At 53.5% G+C, this 16,080-nt stretch overlaps 1 protein-coding gene across 1 annotated transcript; it reads left to right on the top strand.

Annotated features, from left to right (window-relative positions):
- Positions 1–7,128: 7,128 nt before the first annotated feature.
- On the top strand, positions 7,129–9,969 carry LOC109488948 (G-protein coupled receptor 183-like). The gene is made up of 2 exons (XM_019794815.1): positions 7,129–7,236; positions 9,271–9,969. Exons 1-2 carry the CDS (start codon positions 7,129–7,131, stop codon positions 9,967–9,969), a joined length of 807 nt encoding a protein of 268 aa, XP_019650374.1.
- The last annotated feature ends 6,111 nt before the right edge of the window (positions 9,970–16,080 follow it).

Raw genomic sequence — 16,080 nt, 5'->3', positions numbered from 1 at the left:
GAAATCAGTGCTCGGAGAAGCTGCTTGAAGGGTACTCATCCCTGGGATGGTCCCCAGGTTCAGACATCACTAGCCAAGGCTGCAGGGGCTCCACCAGACCCAGGAATAGCGACACCAACTCTTTGCATCCTTCAGATCTGGGCGACACTATCGCTTGGCCACCTCCCTACCTCCAGCCCCAGTGGCAACCTCCTTGTAATGGAACCTGCCAGAAACACCTAGATCTTTGATGCAATTGGCGGTGTGGCCTTGGACAAATCACTTAATTTCTCTGACCCTCCTTTTCCTCAAGTATAAAATGGGGATAATAATGCCTCTTCGTGGAGAAAGCGAGGCATTATATATGGTTAAGAGTGGCTGACAGAGAGTAGATCTTCAGTTAAGGGTGCCGTTATCTACTGTTATTGCTATGGGTTTCCTGGGCCTGAGTGAGCAGAGAAGCTGTGGTCTCTATTCAGAGCCACATGGGACATGACAAATGTCCCCTAGACCAGGAAAGAAGCTCATTGAGCCACCAGGAGAAGGAATCGGGACAGTCAGCGAGTCAGGGAGCCACACTTTAGGTCCAGATCCCAGCCTTTGGGGAACAATATCTCCTGAGTCATCCTGTGTTTGGTGCTGAGAGGAAGTAGGGTGTAGGGAATAAAGGGCTGTGTGTTGTGAGGGGAGGCCCAAAGAGGAACCAGGAGTTCAGGCCCTGTCTCGATGCATAAGCTGGGAGGCTTTGGGGGGAAAAAAAAATCTGGTGCCTCAGTTTCCCCATTTGGAAGACAAAAATGTTACACTAGATTGATGGTTCTCCCTTGTGCCATGGACCCCTCAGGTGAAGCCCAAAGACCCTTTTCCAAGTAACGGTTTTAAATGCATAAAATAAAATATAAAAGATTACAATAAACAACTCAAAATACAGTTAACAAAGTGCTAAAAAATAGATTTTGGACAAAATGTTACATATGATCCTTTTTTTAAAAAAAAAAGATTTTTTTTTTTTTGGAAGTAATCTCTACACACAACATGGGGCTCAAACTCACAACCCCAAGATCGAGGGTCACACGCTCTGCCAACTAAGCCAGCCAGGGACCCCACAGATAAGTCTTTATTAACTGATATAGACTATAATTTTGAAGTAATGATGAGCATACAACATATTTTGAGGTACCTGATTGATCGGTAATGGGCTGTGGAAAGATCCATGATTTCGATCAGTGACGTGGTCATGGGTGCGCTCCACACCCCTGTGGCCTGCTGCCCATGGATGTAATGGCTGTGCCGTGTTACAGTCAGAACTGGTGAAAATAGAGCTGTCGCTCTTTTCCCATCTGGTCTCACAGACCCCCTGAGCTCTGGCCCCCATGGACTGGATAATGTCTCTGGAACCTTCCACTCTAGCAGCCCATTTGGATGACAGAGCCGGTGCAGGACGACCTGGAACACGCCTCCACCAGAAAGCCCTGGAGAACAGCCCAAAGACCACGGGAAAGCCAGCGTACCGTGCTGGCGATAAGCACAGGATGGGGTGCAGAAAGGGGGGGGCCTGGGGGCTGCCGCTCACCCCCCACAGACAAGCAGGAGAGGGGCTTACTTCATCAGAGATCAGCCAGATTCCAGGCCAAGGGCAGGCGGGGCGGTTGGCCCACGTGTTTGTAGCGGCCCTGTGGGGGCCCACCGCACACTTGCCTGCTTCCCGTGCCCACACCGAGGCCCAGAATGCGCCCTTCAGTGATGCCTCTGTGGCAGGATTCCTTAGGGTCGAAGGCAGTTAAGAAATAGAAGAAACAGAAGAAAAATGTTCTCTGCCCTCCCCTCCTCTGTCTGCAATGGACATAAATTTCCGTTTATAAAAGGGTTTCTCTCTCCATACCAGGGAGAGATCTGCTCCTTGCCTGCAGCCCACAGAGAGGGCTCCGAACTCCCTGAACAGGCCTTATCTTCCATTGTTTCTCTATGCATTTCCCCCCACCCCCCTTCCTCTGTCTTGTCAGTCTCCACAATCCATCACTGTTCGTGAAAATGCTACGTAAACTCAGGCCTAACCCCTTCTTTGGGTCCTGGTTAGTGTCCGATGAAGGTTCCCATGCTGGGTACAGTTATGACATCAGATAAAATGTGTAGGCCTCCTCTGTGAGTCTGTCTTTTGTGAGGTTAATTGGCAGGGCCCAGCTGCTCAGCCCGGGAGGGTGGAGGACGTGGTTTTGGTCCCCTGCTCCTGCTGGAGCTCAGCGCCCCATGCCTGCTCCAAGCTGGCCCTCAGCACAGGCTTACTGAATGAATCCTGCCCGGGCACAGCGTGGGGGTGTTCTGTACTGTCTTTCCTTTCTTGGGTTTTCTAGGTCCTTCTAATAGGAGAATCCTAAATGTCTTGACGACACGGAGGAAGGTTCTCCTAGGGTTCGTGATCTGCGTGTAAGTCAGGAACTCTGGAAACTGCATTAGCTCTTCCTTCTGGGGGTGGTGGGAGGAAGTTTCTGGTGGAAGTTTCTGGTAAGATAGGGCTCCTTTACGTAAGCTCCCTCTGACAGATCAGAAGATGTGGGGATGTGTTTTGGGGCCCAGTCTACAAACGGGAAAAACTGGGTCTCATGGCCTTTGTCAGTAGGAGGTCAGGTTGGGAAGTGTGTTGACCCACATTTTAGGCTGGGGGACACCGAGGTACATGGAAGGTCATGCCGGAGCCTCAGGGATCTGGGAGCGAACGCCTCAGGCTGGGCTGGAGAGCCGGCTGCTGACGGAGGGGGCTTCACAGGCCGTTCAGGGAAAGCCTAGCACAATGCACACACTGATGTCCCTGTGGGGACACCTTAGGAGTGAGGCACGGTTGCAATCACGCCATAGGTTTGATGCCTCATTTATTAGACAGCTGTGTGGTGAGGAAAACCGTTCTCTGGAAATGGGAGGAAGGAAAGAGGGGTGCCCCTGGGGAACATCCTGGTGGCCGCTGCCCCTGGGAGGGCTGCACATTCGGCTTTCAGGCCCCCTTGCAGCATCTTGCCAGGATCACAAGACCCAGGAAGTCCCGACAAGGCCACGGCTCCCCTCCACTTTCCGACATGGAGCCTGAGAGTGTTGGGGTCCCCAGGCGGCCCTTCTTGCTTTTCCTTGCTCATCTGCTCCCAGTCAGGAGGGAGAATGGAGGCTGCTTTTGAACTTCCTGACTCTGGTGGCTTGACAGTCACATACACGGCTTAAATCCCAGCCCGTGGGGGGCACAGAAAAGAAACTGGCTTCCCAGAGCCACTCTCTGCCAACAACCGCCCCCCCCCCCGCCCCCTTCTCAGTAGCTCAGCAGGGAGCCTTGTGGCTGAGCTGTGCAGGGAGATCACCTTGGCTGATAGCCTTGGGTTTTGTTTTTTCCTTTCTTCTTTTTCAGCAGGGCTGGCTGACGGGGAGCTGGAGCGTGGAGTCTAGTGTGGTGATCTGATTCAACTCTGCCGAGAGGAGAGCGCACCTCCGGGCTGTTGGGAAGGCAGCGGGCCCCTGGGCAAAGCCCTGCTGGGCTCCCTGCGCACTGCCCTTGGCAAGAAGGTAAGTTGATCAGAGGTGAGTCTTCCCAGGGCACGAGAAAGGTGCTGGGCTCTGAGAGAGGGGCTTGGATTGTAGCTGCTCCTTTCCAGCTCTTCCTGCTCTGTGGTCAACGGGTCCAGCATCCCTCTGGACCCCAGCTCACCAGTGGGAACCCTGTTATTTCTCATCTGAACAGAAGGGCAGCTCAGGCCAGAAGGAACGAAGGCCAGCATCACCTTCAAGCCACTGATAAGACTGAGCTGCCTCCACTGGGTCAGACACGGGAGTAACCCTTTGGAAGCCCTTTTGATAACGCTTCTCTACATGGTTGTGCTAATCGATAATCCCTTAACAGGGGTACACCTTGCACTTGACAATCACCGCTTGGTGAATCTCGAAAGGCAAGTACACTTGTGAGAGGGAAATACGTTAATAACTTCATATTAGGGTACAAATGAACAGAATTAGGTCATTTCCTAAGAGCGGATAGGGTGGGGTTGGGGGGAGTAGGGTGCGTGCTTTGTGCCTGTGGGGGAGAACCCATGAGTGAGGATGACAGGCACAGAGAGGGGCCAAGGAGCACACCTTTGGGCAGGTGTGGGCCAAAGTCCATGGAGCACAGAGTCTGCACCAGTCTGGCGATGGTTAGCTAGTGCCCACTTGTGGGGCCGAGGAGTTCATGCTGAGGTTTGCATCAAAATCAGAAAGCAAGGGGGCAGGACCGACCAGCAGGGAGGGCAGGCAGGTAGGTCCAAGGGGTTAGGGCCTGACAGCATGCCCCTCTTTTGATGGCTCCTACTTTGGGTCTGATCTCCTTAGATTTACAGCAGTGACAGCACCCGCCCTCCCCTCCTGGGGGCATGGATGTGACTTCCCTGGGGTGCCCCTAGGAAGGGAGACCACAGGGCCTCCAGCAGGACCCAGTGTCCAGAGCACTTGTTTTGTGCAAATACCACAATAAGGAAGAAGACTAGCAGAGGCCCACGGGGGCCTGCGGGTCCTGGAGTTGCGGAGGTCTAACTGAGGAATGTCAGTCACTGTGAGAAGGGTACCATCGAATGCTCTGGAAGCACCGGGGGAGGGGGAGGAGGGGTTTGTGAATTCTGCAGAGGCTGGGAGGTTTCCGGGAGGAGGTGGCACTTATGGGGCCTCAAAGGGGAGGGAAGTGGGTACCCTCAGCTAGGAAGCCAGCAGGTGCAGGGTGAGCCCCCAGGCCTGTGTTGATGTGCCCTGGGGAAGAGGCTGGGAATATCAGGAAGCGGAGATAGTTGCCATGGGAGGGGGACTCTGCAGGAGCCAGTCCCTTCCCTGCACCCTGTAAGTCCTAAACCAACTGGGAAAGGGACACACATGTTCCAAATGCATCCAAGAGCAGTTCTTTGACTGGAAAAGGTGCTTTTCGATGGTGAGTCGACCTGTGGCTGGGACTCTCCTCAGTGAAACTGGCCCCTTGAGATGGCTCCCCTTGCCCTGCTCAGACTCTTGCACGCGCTGGGGGCACACAGCGGCCCCCTCCCCACAGCCCCCGCCTCGCCCAGCCTGGCCTGATGACTGAATTGTTCAGGGAGGGAACGGAAGGAACAAAGGAAAGAAGAGCCTGCCTTGCGGAGTGGTGCCGGCAAGACTCCTGGAGAGTGTTGGGCTCCGTTTCCTCCTTGGAGGTTCTTCCTGCAAAGGGCAGCGATTCCTGGGGGCACAGCCTTTGCCTGCCCACTCCCGGGGTTGCCCGGGTCATGCCTCCCCGCGGTGTGCGTGAGTGTGACAGAGCGTGTGTGTGAGAGACTGAGAGCATGGGAGCGAGAGATGTAAGTGCATTAGTTTGTGTGAGTGAACACGTGTGCGTGTGCAAGAGAGTGAGCGCGAGTGTGTGCGCCTGCGCGTGCATGAGGGTGAGAGAGCGAGAGACAGAGAATGCAGGGCCAGGGGGCAGGAGGATAGGAGGAGCGCCCTCCCCCTTCGTCTGCAGGGCTTCAGAGCGCAGGCGCAGGTTCGGAGGCTCGGAGCGCAGGTGCAGGCGCAGGTGTGCAAGCTCAGGCACGGGCTACCTCTCGAAGGGCAGGCGGGAGGCCATCTTCGGGGCTGTTTTTTCAAAGTCGCCGGGAAGATTTAAATCTCTGGGCTCAGAGAATCCGAGTCAAGGGCTTCCGATGGACTCTAGCCAGAGCCCCAGGAGGAGCGGGAGGCATGAAGGGAGCGGCTTCTTTCTCTATAAAGTCCATGCGTAACTCTTGAGCTGGGCCACGTGCTGCAGAGACCCTTCCTGCGCGTTCCTTATACTTGTACCTGCATGTTCCCCTCTCTTCCCTGGAAGCAGCTCAGGGACTAGAGGTGTGAATAGGTGAGGCTCTGCCCTCAAACCCAAACCTTGGCAGAGGTGGCTTCTCCAGTGTGATCCAAGAGGCACACCTCTTTTTATGCACCTAAGGCTTGAGTGCTGAAAAAACAGCTCTTTCCTGAGTCCAATTTGTAAAAAGAAAGAACAACACAGAACAAAGTAGAAGGGGAATTGCGTGGGTATGATTGTACCGGTGATTTATCCAGTCAAACGGTAGAAAGAAAAGTCTAAAGAACGCTAGTAATGGCTTCTTTTTTTAGTTTTTCACCTGCATGCCTTATCTTTCCAACCAGAGGATAATGTTCAAGTAATAGAAACTTGATTCTTTTGCGTCTTCTGAATATAACCAAAAGGTGGCATAGCACTTGGGAATTTCTTGATAAAATGAGAAATATGTTTTAATTCATTTTTTTAGGGAGCCTATATCACCCATCTTTCTATCTGCTGTCCTCTTGCAATCCAGCCAGCCAGGCTTGTGAGGGTCAGAGGGCTTCTCCGTGCTCCTCTCTCTACCTTTCAGCCTGACTTCTCCTACTTTCCATTCGAATGGAGGCCCCTTCTCCATGTGCAGGGACTGGATGGAGCTTTCCTTGCCTGGCGTAAAATGAGGCACAATCTACAGCAGGCTCCCTGCCAGCCAGCCCCAAACTGATAAAGGAGGGGACAGCTGTGAACTGGCTCAAGTGAGATTCGGGGGCTCACGGAGCTGGTGCCCTTCAACACTGCATCTGACCACAGATGCCCACCTAGCATTCTCCACCCAGGTCTCTGATCCTGGTTCCACGAGCTACTGTGGTCCTCGGGCAAACTACATGCCCTCTGCAAGCTTCGTGTTCACGTGTGCACTGTGGGCACGATCCCTCAGGCCCCACCTGCTGTGTGGGGGGCTTTGGGGAGACCTGCCCCAGCCCTTCTCCTTACAGTCACAGTGTGGAAATTAAAAGTTAAAGGATGATCAGAATGCAGATAGGAATGGGTGTGTGCACAACAAAGGCAAGGCTCAGCAGATCGGGGAAGATGAATTGGAAATAGGAAATCATTAACACTTTTGACAGACAATCCGATAGAAAAAGGGACAAAATATTCATATAGGCACCTCATAAGGAAGATATAAAATGGCCGGGAAACAACTGAGAGGGTGTTCCACATCAGTCGTCATGAGGGAAATGCTAATTAAAACCACAAGAAGATACCCCTACGTACCCACCAAAATGGCTAGCCTGATAAAGGCTGCCCATGGCAACTGTTGGAGGGTATGGGGGCCGCGGGAACTCCCATACACTTCTGGGAGTATGAAGAGCAGCGACTTTGACAACTATTTGCCAAGCCCTGCTAAAAGTAACCATGCGCGGGACCGTGACTCACCAGCTCTATACTCCTTAGTACGTACTCTGCAGAACGTAGGTATGCGTTTCGCTAAAGACGTTTGAAAGAACAGGCAGAGGGGAATTTTATATGATGTCCCCAGACTGAAGAGAGTGGATGGATTAAGCAGGCGGTGGTGCGTTCATACAAGGGACTATCTTAGAGCAACGAGAGCAGAGCGGCGGCAACTACGCTCAACAATATGGGTGAATCCCACCAGCTAACGTTGACCCCAAAAGGCCATACATGTAAGAATACACATATCTGTAGTGTGTGATTTCATTGGTTTAAAGTTCAGGAGCAGGGGGCACCTGGGTGGCTCCGTCTGTTGAGCGTCTGCCTTTGGCTTGGGTCATGATCCCAGAATCATGGAATCAAGCCCCGCGTCGGGCTCCCTGCTCAGTGGGGAGCCTGCTTCTCCCTCCATTCCTCCCCCCTGCTTGTGCTATCTCTGTCTCTCTCTCCGTCTCTCCCTCTCTGTCAAAAAAAACCTTTGGAAGCAGACACAACTGAGTTGTGATTTTAGAAGTTAGGACAGTGGTTACACTGGAGGGGAGATAGAGGTGGGAGGGCACGAAGGCAAACTTCTGGGGGCTGGGGAGATGTGTTTCCCAATCTGGGTGCTTATCCCGTGGATGTGTTCACTTCGTGAAAATTGTCAAGCTGTACTTTTATGATTTTTGCACACTTTTGCATGTATGTGTTGGGATTTTTAAATGGTGCACATTCTTTGACGGTCCTCCTCTCGAGAGGCGGGAGCTGTGTCCCTTTCTCTTGATTCTGGGTGGGCTCGTGACTCACTTGTAACTGATGGGAGGTGATGGAAGGGATGAGGCCAGGTCAGAAAAGGTGTTTTGGAGTACAGCGTATTCCAAAGGTGCACCGAGGCCGACAGTTTGGGAGGTGATTGCCATCGATAAATGTAGCTTGTTCCTCATAGATCCAGAGCGAAGGGGGCAGGCCACATCACAGGGGCCACACGGGGGGGGCGGGGGGGAGTACCAGGGTCAGTCCGGAGACAGAGGGAGGCAGAAGGAGGGCAAGAACTGTCACTGTGGTTTCTGTAGGAAAAAAACCACGTGAGACAGGGAAGGCAGACTTACGACGGGTTACTTTGAATCTTCTCAGGTGGCTCTGGGACACCGGGGCTGCCCCGTGTTGCCCGGCACCTGGCTCTGCGGGTGACTAGGGCAGGTGGGCAGGTGCAGAGCGGCCCTGAGCCTGAGAGCCCCATAAAGGAGGCAGCTGGGGTGGGACCCTAGATTGGTTGGTTTGCGTTTGAAAAGCGCACAGAAGGACTCATCTGACCCAGGAAGAGGCAGCCCAGCAGGGTCCGCAAGCCCCACCATAGGAAAGTGTCAGAACACAGAAAATGACAGAACTTCTACCTAAGTGTCTGGTAGGTAACACTTTCCTTTCAAGCCTTGGAGCTGCTGGGAAAGAAACCAAGTTACGTCCGGGCGGTTAGGCTGTGAGGAAGACTCACGAGGAGCCCAAGTGTGGGTTCTTTCGTTGACACCCCTGGATGAGGTTCCAGCCAAAAGCCAGCCGCAATTGCCACTCATCTGAGTGAGGTCCCCCCAGATGGTCCTAGCCTCTGCCAGCTGCTGACCTTTCCCAGCGGAGGCTCCCCACACCAAGGAGCAGAGAAAAGCCATTCCTACTGCGTTCCAGTCAAAACCTGCATGTGAACATAATACAGTGTGTTTTCAGCTGCTGCATTTTGGGGGGGTAATTTGTTACCCAGCAATAGTACCTGGAATAGCAAGTTACACTTCAGCGAAAAGTCTGCTCAAGAAGAGAGACCTTTTTCATGTGTATGTTGCTTCAGCACATTAGTATTAGTACAGAGGCAATATTACATTTTCTTTTGTGTGTGTGTGTCCCCAAGAACCTCAGTGACACGGCCTCCAGCATGGCTGACCCAAGCAGACTCCTTTACGGTGCCAGCTCCTGCCTTCCTCACCCCCTGCCCCGGGCAGTCAGCGTGACCCTCTCTGTTCTATCCAGCCCCTTTTGGTCTTCGGCGCCCTGGGAAATGTCCTCGCCTTGTGCCTGGCCTGTCACAGGGCAAGAAGATCAACTCAACAGGGGTCCCCCGGGCCCGCCCGGCGGTGCCCGACCTCCTGCTCACCCTGGCCCTGCCTGGAAGGGTCACCTTTTATGTGCTGGACTACAGCTGGCCTCTCGGTGACGGACTCTGCAGGCTGACGGTGCTGCTCCTCTATGTGAACCCCTATGGGGGGGTCTACCTCAGGGCGTGTGTGAGCCCGGACCGCCACCTGGCTGTGGTCCGCGCCCACCAGTGCCCACGGCTCCGCAAGGCCAGCCGGGCGCGGCTCGTCTGTGTGGCTCCCTGGGCCTTGGCCCTGCCGCAGACGGCGCCCCTGCAATTCATCCCCACGACCAAGTGGGTGGCGGGCACGCTGACCTGCATGGAGTATGACAGCGTCGAGGGAATCCTCAGGCTGCCCCTCGGGGTCCTGGCGGCCTGTGCTCTAAGCTTCTGTGGGCCGGTGGGGATCATACTATTTTGTTACCGGAAGATCACCTTGAAACTGTGCAGGACAGCCCGGAGAGCCTGCCTGCTCACCCTGGTGGCCCTGGTGGCCGTGGTGGCAGTGGTGGTCTGCTTCAGCCCCTACCACCTCAACATCAGCCGGATCATGCCGAGAGAGACGCTCCGCCCGCCGTCCTGCCCGGAGCAGGGGGCTTTCAGGCTGTCCCTTCAGCTCACTGTGCCCCTCATGAACGTGAACTGGCATTGACCCCATCACTTATGTCTTCGCGTTAACACGGTACAGGAGATGGCTCCTCAGCATTTTAAAACTCGGGGCGTCTGCGTCCTCCTCCTGCCAGGGAAGAGCTTCCTCAGAAGCGCCAAGTTATCAACCAGCCTGGAGCCTTAGCGCCCTTGGAAGGGAATGAGGTCTGATGAGTCATGGGCTTTAAGACTGTATCTCCAGTGAGGGGTCCAGGATTGGAGGTCTGAGGCGTAGAGTAACTTGAGGGGTGGGTTCTTGAAGAAAAAGAAGAGTATAAAGACAAAATTAGGTGCAGAGTCTTGGATGGTGAGGGGCCCCGAAGCTTGAGCTTGCTAGCGTCACGACAAAGCACTTCCAACGTATCACAGTAAATACTACGGGAGCTCCCCGGCCTCTGAAGGGGTTTGTGCTGTTTCTTTCTGGAAAAAGAGAATTTGCCTAGTAAAGGCAGAAAAGACCAAAAGAACCAGGTTTCAAGTTTGGGGAGGCAAAAATGTTGTAAAGGGCAAAAGACCCTTCCCTCCAAGACAAAGTCTGTAGAAGCTTAAAGTTAACATTTACAAAAACGCCAAGGTTTTCCTGCAAAGGTCAGAAAACACTGGGGATGCACCCCAGTTCCAAACCTCGAGGTGGGGGCCAGAGAGGGAGTGATGGCAGGGGGTTGGGAGGCTCACTTCTGCAGAGCCCACCTCCCCCAGTCACCTGTGCACGAACCCAGCACTTATCAAAGGGCATGGCTGTGGCAGGAGGGGGCCTGGCCAGCCAGCAGGGTGGTGAGGTGCGACCAGAGCAACTTGGTAGCTGGAAGGCCTCCTCCTTGGAGAAGTGCCAGGCACACAGGGCTGCGCAGACCTGTCTGACTCCAGACATTACAAATCCTTCTTCCCATTCTCTCCAGCGCTTCTCATAACCTGTCCACCCTGCACTCCAGGCGTCTCAGCTCCAAAGCTGGTCGGTGGGTTTGCTAGAGCCCATGGGAGCAGGAAGGACAGGTCACATACGGAGGGCATTTGGGAATAAAACAGAATCAGGAAAGAAGACCAGGATTGTGAGATCGGGGCGGAAGCGACAACATGGAGGGGGGCGGGGGGAGACGGAACCGAGCGGAGCATCACCTTCGGTTTGCAACACCAGCCACAGATGGACAGGGGTGGCTTGCTTTTCAGACGTGGTGCTGATGAGTGTGATTTACAAAGAGGGACATCTGGGTTCTGAGGGCTGAACTTGCCAGGGACGCTCCAAGGCTAGACTTCGAGTGTGGAATCCTGAGCTCAGGGAGCCAGGAGGGAAAGGTGTCCTGCTGAGGACTCACAGCCACGCCTGAGCCTCAAGTTCCTGTCTATAACCACTGGGACTGTAGTGCGTGTCACACGGGGTTACTGTTGCATGGGGGGAGGTCCATGAATCAACACATGTGTCAGTCCTTCAAAACTAAAGGAATGATTTAAAATGAAAACGGACTGTGGTCACTGAAGTTTTCTAAGAGGACCAGCCCAACTCATGTCGTGGGGATATACATCTCATTTTTACTGGGACTAGAAGGTTCCAAAGCCCAAGCCACATCCTAGCCCCTAGGGCAGTGGTTCTCCAAGTGTGGTCTCTGGACAAGCAGCACCTCGAGAATTATTAGAAATGTATGTTCTCGGGGCACCCGGGTGACTCAGTCAGTTGTGTCTGACTCTCGATTTCGGCTCCAGTCATGATCTCAGGGTCATGAGATCAAGCCCCAAGTCAGGCGGGGCTCAGTGGGGAGACTGCTTCTTCCTCTCCCTCTGCCTCCCCGATCCCCAACCAGTTCATGCACACACGCACTCTCTCTCTCAAATAAAGAAATAAATCTTTAAAAAAAAAAAGGAATGCATATTCTCGGGCCCCACCCCAGACCTGCTGAACCAACCCCTCTGCGGCAGGGGCCCAGCACCCTTGTTTGAACAAGGCCTCTGGGCAATCCTGTTGCTTGCTCCAGTGTGAGAACCTCTGTCCCCCCAGGAGACTGTGGGCAGCTTCTCTCTTACCCACGGTTACAAAGGACCATCAATTGGGTGGATTAAAACAGAAACTTATCTTTGCACATTTCTAGAGGCTAAAAGTCCAAAAGCAAGGTGTTGATAGGGCTGGATCCTTCTGGAGCCACGAGGGAGACTCTGTTCCAGCCCCTCCCCCACTGCTGGGGGTTTGCTGGCGATCTTTGGGGTTCCTTAGCTTCTAAAGCATCCCCTGATCTCTGCCTCCACGTTCACGTGGCGTTTCGGGTGTGTCTCTGTCTTCACATGGCATCTTCTTCTTTTCACCAGCCATCTTGAATTAGGCCCACCTTAATGACCCTGTCTTAATTTAATCACACCTGTAAAGAACCTGTTTTCAATTACAGTCACGTTCACAGGTACTGGGATTTGGGACTTCATCCTATCTTGTGGGGGCGGACAAAATTCAACCTATATCACCCACCCATTTTGGACACCCCTGTTTCCAGAGTCTTCTGTGTCCCACTCCATCCCTCAACTCTCCCCAGATCTGAACCCCTACACTGCCTCAGAGCCCCACTGTGAAGGTGAGGCTTAGAGGAAGGGATAAGAGGGGGTCGGTCTGTTTTAAACCCTAGTTGGTTAAAAAGAAGTTTAACAGTGATGGTTTATTTCCTGGACCCTATCGAAACAATCCCACGTCACAACAGAAGCCTCAGAGTGATCCCTTCGAAGGGTGTCCTCACCCTTCCTGTGGGAGATCAGTCCAGAGGACGCTATGGGGCCCAGGGCAGCCCTGTAGGTCAGGGCTTTGTGATGAAGTCCCCGAGACCCATTCCCTGGGGGTGATCAAAGGGTGTCCAACCAGCAGAGGTGTGCAGGGGATTCTCCCACGGGTGGAGGGTTTCATGACGACTTCTAGGAATCCTAATCCCTTGACATTTTAAGGGGGAAGAGCCGAGAGTTTCAGAAATCAAGCTGGTAGACACTCAAATGTTCCTACGGGCTCTCGGCTTTCTCCAGAAAGCACATTTTCACTGAGAATCACATTTCCTTGGCATTGCTGCACACCACAAGTCAGCCACTGTCCAGCTTTCACTACAGTTTTCTTTCTCACTTCACCAAGTGACTGCGTAGGGACAGGCCCAGAGACTGAGAAGTTCCTCTGGCGTGTGAGGCTTGCGGACAGCAGGTCCAGGGCCGGGCCGTGTCACCCTCACAGACCCCAACCTTGCGGCTCACGGGTCAGATCACACCTCAGGCCACATGAATCCCTCATGACGTGGAGATCCTGGTTCCTCTGTAATTGTTGAAATCTTGAAAGTCTTGGGGCGCCTGGGTGGATCTGTCGGTTAAGCCTCTGACTCTCAATTTCAGCTCCGGTGATGATCTCGGGGTTGTTTCTCTCTTTCTCCTTCTGCCCCTCCCTGCCCTTTACACTCTCTCCCTCAAATCAATCAATCGATCAATCCTTTGAAAAAAATCTTGAAAGTCTTGTTTTTTCTAATGCCAAAGGTCGACACCACATTTCTTGGCCCACATTCTTTGAGTCCAAGAAGTCTGGCACGTGTTTGTAGCCCAGCAATGGGATAGGCAGTGGGAGGTGGTCTATCCTAGGGAAAACGAGGAACCTTCTGTGTGTTTGCTAATGCCTGATATTATTCCTTTTGGGAGGTTGCACAGAAGGGGTAAAGAGCTAGAAACTTTGCCAGAAATCCAGTCCCAGTTGCAGCGGCCCCTGGCTGAGAGCTTATGCTAAGGATATAATAGAAAACATCTTTGTGAGGCCCGCGGGCTTTAGCGTGGACGTCAGAGCACCAGCAGTTGGGAACGCCCGGCTTGCTCAGGGTGGAATGCCGCCCTCCCCGAAACCGGCTCAGAAGAGCGGCAGGGAGCGCCTGGCCTGCTTAGTGCAGAAGCCGCCCCGTCCGAAACCTGATTGCTCCTGACCGTAGCGCCGGGGTCCATAGAAACATGTTTAAGAATAGGCTTCGCTTGCTTAATGTCACATTGTTGACTCTGTGACCTTCACCGTGCTGCACTACTAGTCACTGAAGACTTCCTGAGGAATCATGAACTTCGAAGGACTGCGCTCATTCACCCACGATGTGCTACAGATGAAGAGAATCCCTTTGATTACCCTTGATTGTCTTTGATTGCTTATCGCCAATAAATATGCGAGGCTGTAGCTGCTCGGGCCATTGCACTCTTTGCCGTTGTGCCCTGGTCCCTGTTTCTTTCACAGCTAACCTGTCTGTGGCTCATCCTTCTTCGAATTGCCTAGCTCTGCGGCACCCAGTAAACACCCAGCAGCTGAATCCACGAGGGATGGTTGTCCCAACCGTGGGAGGCGGCTCAGAGAGACGATGGAGAGCCCTTGTGGAAAGGGCAGGCTGGGGACACCCCACTTCTGTAGGAATTCTCAATTTTGTCTCTGGGCCACTACTCTTCGTCAATTCGTACACGTATCAAGCGTTATCTAGGCTCTGGGGACGCAGGGGGGAGAAATGGAGACACAGCCCGTAAATCTCACAGTGTGTGACACACATGGCGGTCCGACAATGACAGGAGCGTGTGTTCAGTGTCACGTGGAGACTGCTATAGACTATGGGAGAAGAGCCTGGGGAGGCGGTCTGGGAGGGCTCCCAGGGTTGGGGTTGGAAGACTGGATTGATGGCAGGGTCATTCCCGATAGCAAATATGGGATAAGATGTAGTTTGGGGGTGGGAGAAGGTGGGCAGGCATGAAGGTGTCCAGTACGAAGCAGGACATATGAGGCCTGAAGCCAAGGAGAGAGATTTAGGGGGAGGGTACCGATTTGGGAGGGAGGACATTCCCAGAGACTACGTTCCCAGAGAAGGTTGAGGGAGCCTGTTGTACAGTGTCGGCTTTATTATATTATTCAGGCTGGGTGGGGCTACCAGACCAGGAGACGCTTGCCATTGAAAAGTTAGTTGCTTATAGTTCCCAAGAAGAGGGGGCACCCCACACCCAGAAGCACCAGGTGGGTCAGCAGAGGGAGCGACGGCAAACGCGGCAGGAGCCTCCCCTGGGGTTCCCACAGGAAAGGCAAGGCACAGTAAGCAGACTTGGGCCAGGCTAGCTTGAAGCTTCTCACTGGGCTCTGGGGTCCAGGAGCCGGCTCCCGGGGCCTGTTCCAGAGTCCTGGCGTGATCAGGGCAGGAGGATGTACCGCCGCGATAAAGGCGGGCTCTGGACTAGTTGGTTTGCATTTGAAAAGTGCATTCCTGAGCAAGTTTTTATCATCAGCAGGAATTGGTTAACCCTGGGAGGGGCGGTCCCTCCAGCTCAGCAAGGACCTGGACGCCAATGCGCAAAATGCGGGAAATACGGAGGCGGGTTCATACAGAGGCCTAGCAAAGCCCCATGAGGAACACCCACAGTGGGGGAGGGGAGCAGCTGAGAAATCCACAGGAGAGACTGAGAAGTGGCAGGAAACCCAGGGCGATGTTACAAAAGCCGAGGGAGGTGAGGGAACAAGGAGGAAGTGACTAGCAGCCTAAGGAGGGGCCTCACATTTGGCAAACACTGGCCAGGGAGGACGGAAGCCAGACGTCAGCAGGCTGAGGAGACAGGGTCAGCAGGTGTCCAAACATGTCTCAAGAGATTGATCTTTAAGGATGAATCCGAAGAGGGGAAGGAAGGAGACAAATGGAGAAGACTCTCTGGTGAAGTACACTGTTTCGTTTTATTTATTTATTTTTAAAGTAGGCTCCTCGCCCAGGGTGGAGCCCAACGTGCGGCTTGAACTCACGACCCTGAGATCAAGACCTGAGCTGAAATCAAGAGTCATACACCCAACTGATGGAGTCACCCAGGCACCCTGAAGTTCACCATTTTAAAATAAAACTTTTTTAAGAGGAGAGAAGGACAGGAGATTCGGAGGCACGCGCACAGATGGACAGGTTCCTAGGTTCATGGGAGTGTTTCTTGACTAAGGTCAGCCAGGGCAGTCACGGGAAATTATATACGTCAGAATCTTTAGTATTCATTTTCAAAATCAGATGATAGACTATTATTAGTATCATAATACATGAAGACTATTCCACACACTATTGAACGGTTTAGGAAGCAGGCCCACATTGTCATGGCGCCCGTGGCCCCCACCCCTGAAGGCGGGCGAAATGGG

Source organism: Ailuropoda melanoleuca, chromosome 7 (genome assembly GCF_002007445.2).
Source record: "Ailuropoda melanoleuca isolate Jingjing chromosome 7, ASM200744v2, whole genome shotgun sequence".
Taxonomy (NCBI): domain Eukaryota; kingdom Metazoa; phylum Chordata; class Mammalia; order Carnivora; family Ursidae; genus Ailuropoda; species Ailuropoda melanoleuca.
The sequence above is the reverse complement of the archived record's forward strand: the minus strand, read 5'-3'. Positions and strand labels throughout refer to the sequence as shown.

Excerpts from the sequence above, each read along its gene's own strand:
- LOC109488948 (XM_019794815.1), top strand. The coding sequence starts at position 7,129 with ATGAAGAGCAGCGACTTTGACAACTATTTGCCAAGCCCTGCTAAAAGT. Across the intron at positions 7,237-9,270 it reads TAGTACGTACTCTGCAGAAC|GGCAAGAAGATCAACTCAAC; the intron begins GTAGGTATGCGT and ends GGCCTGTCACAG.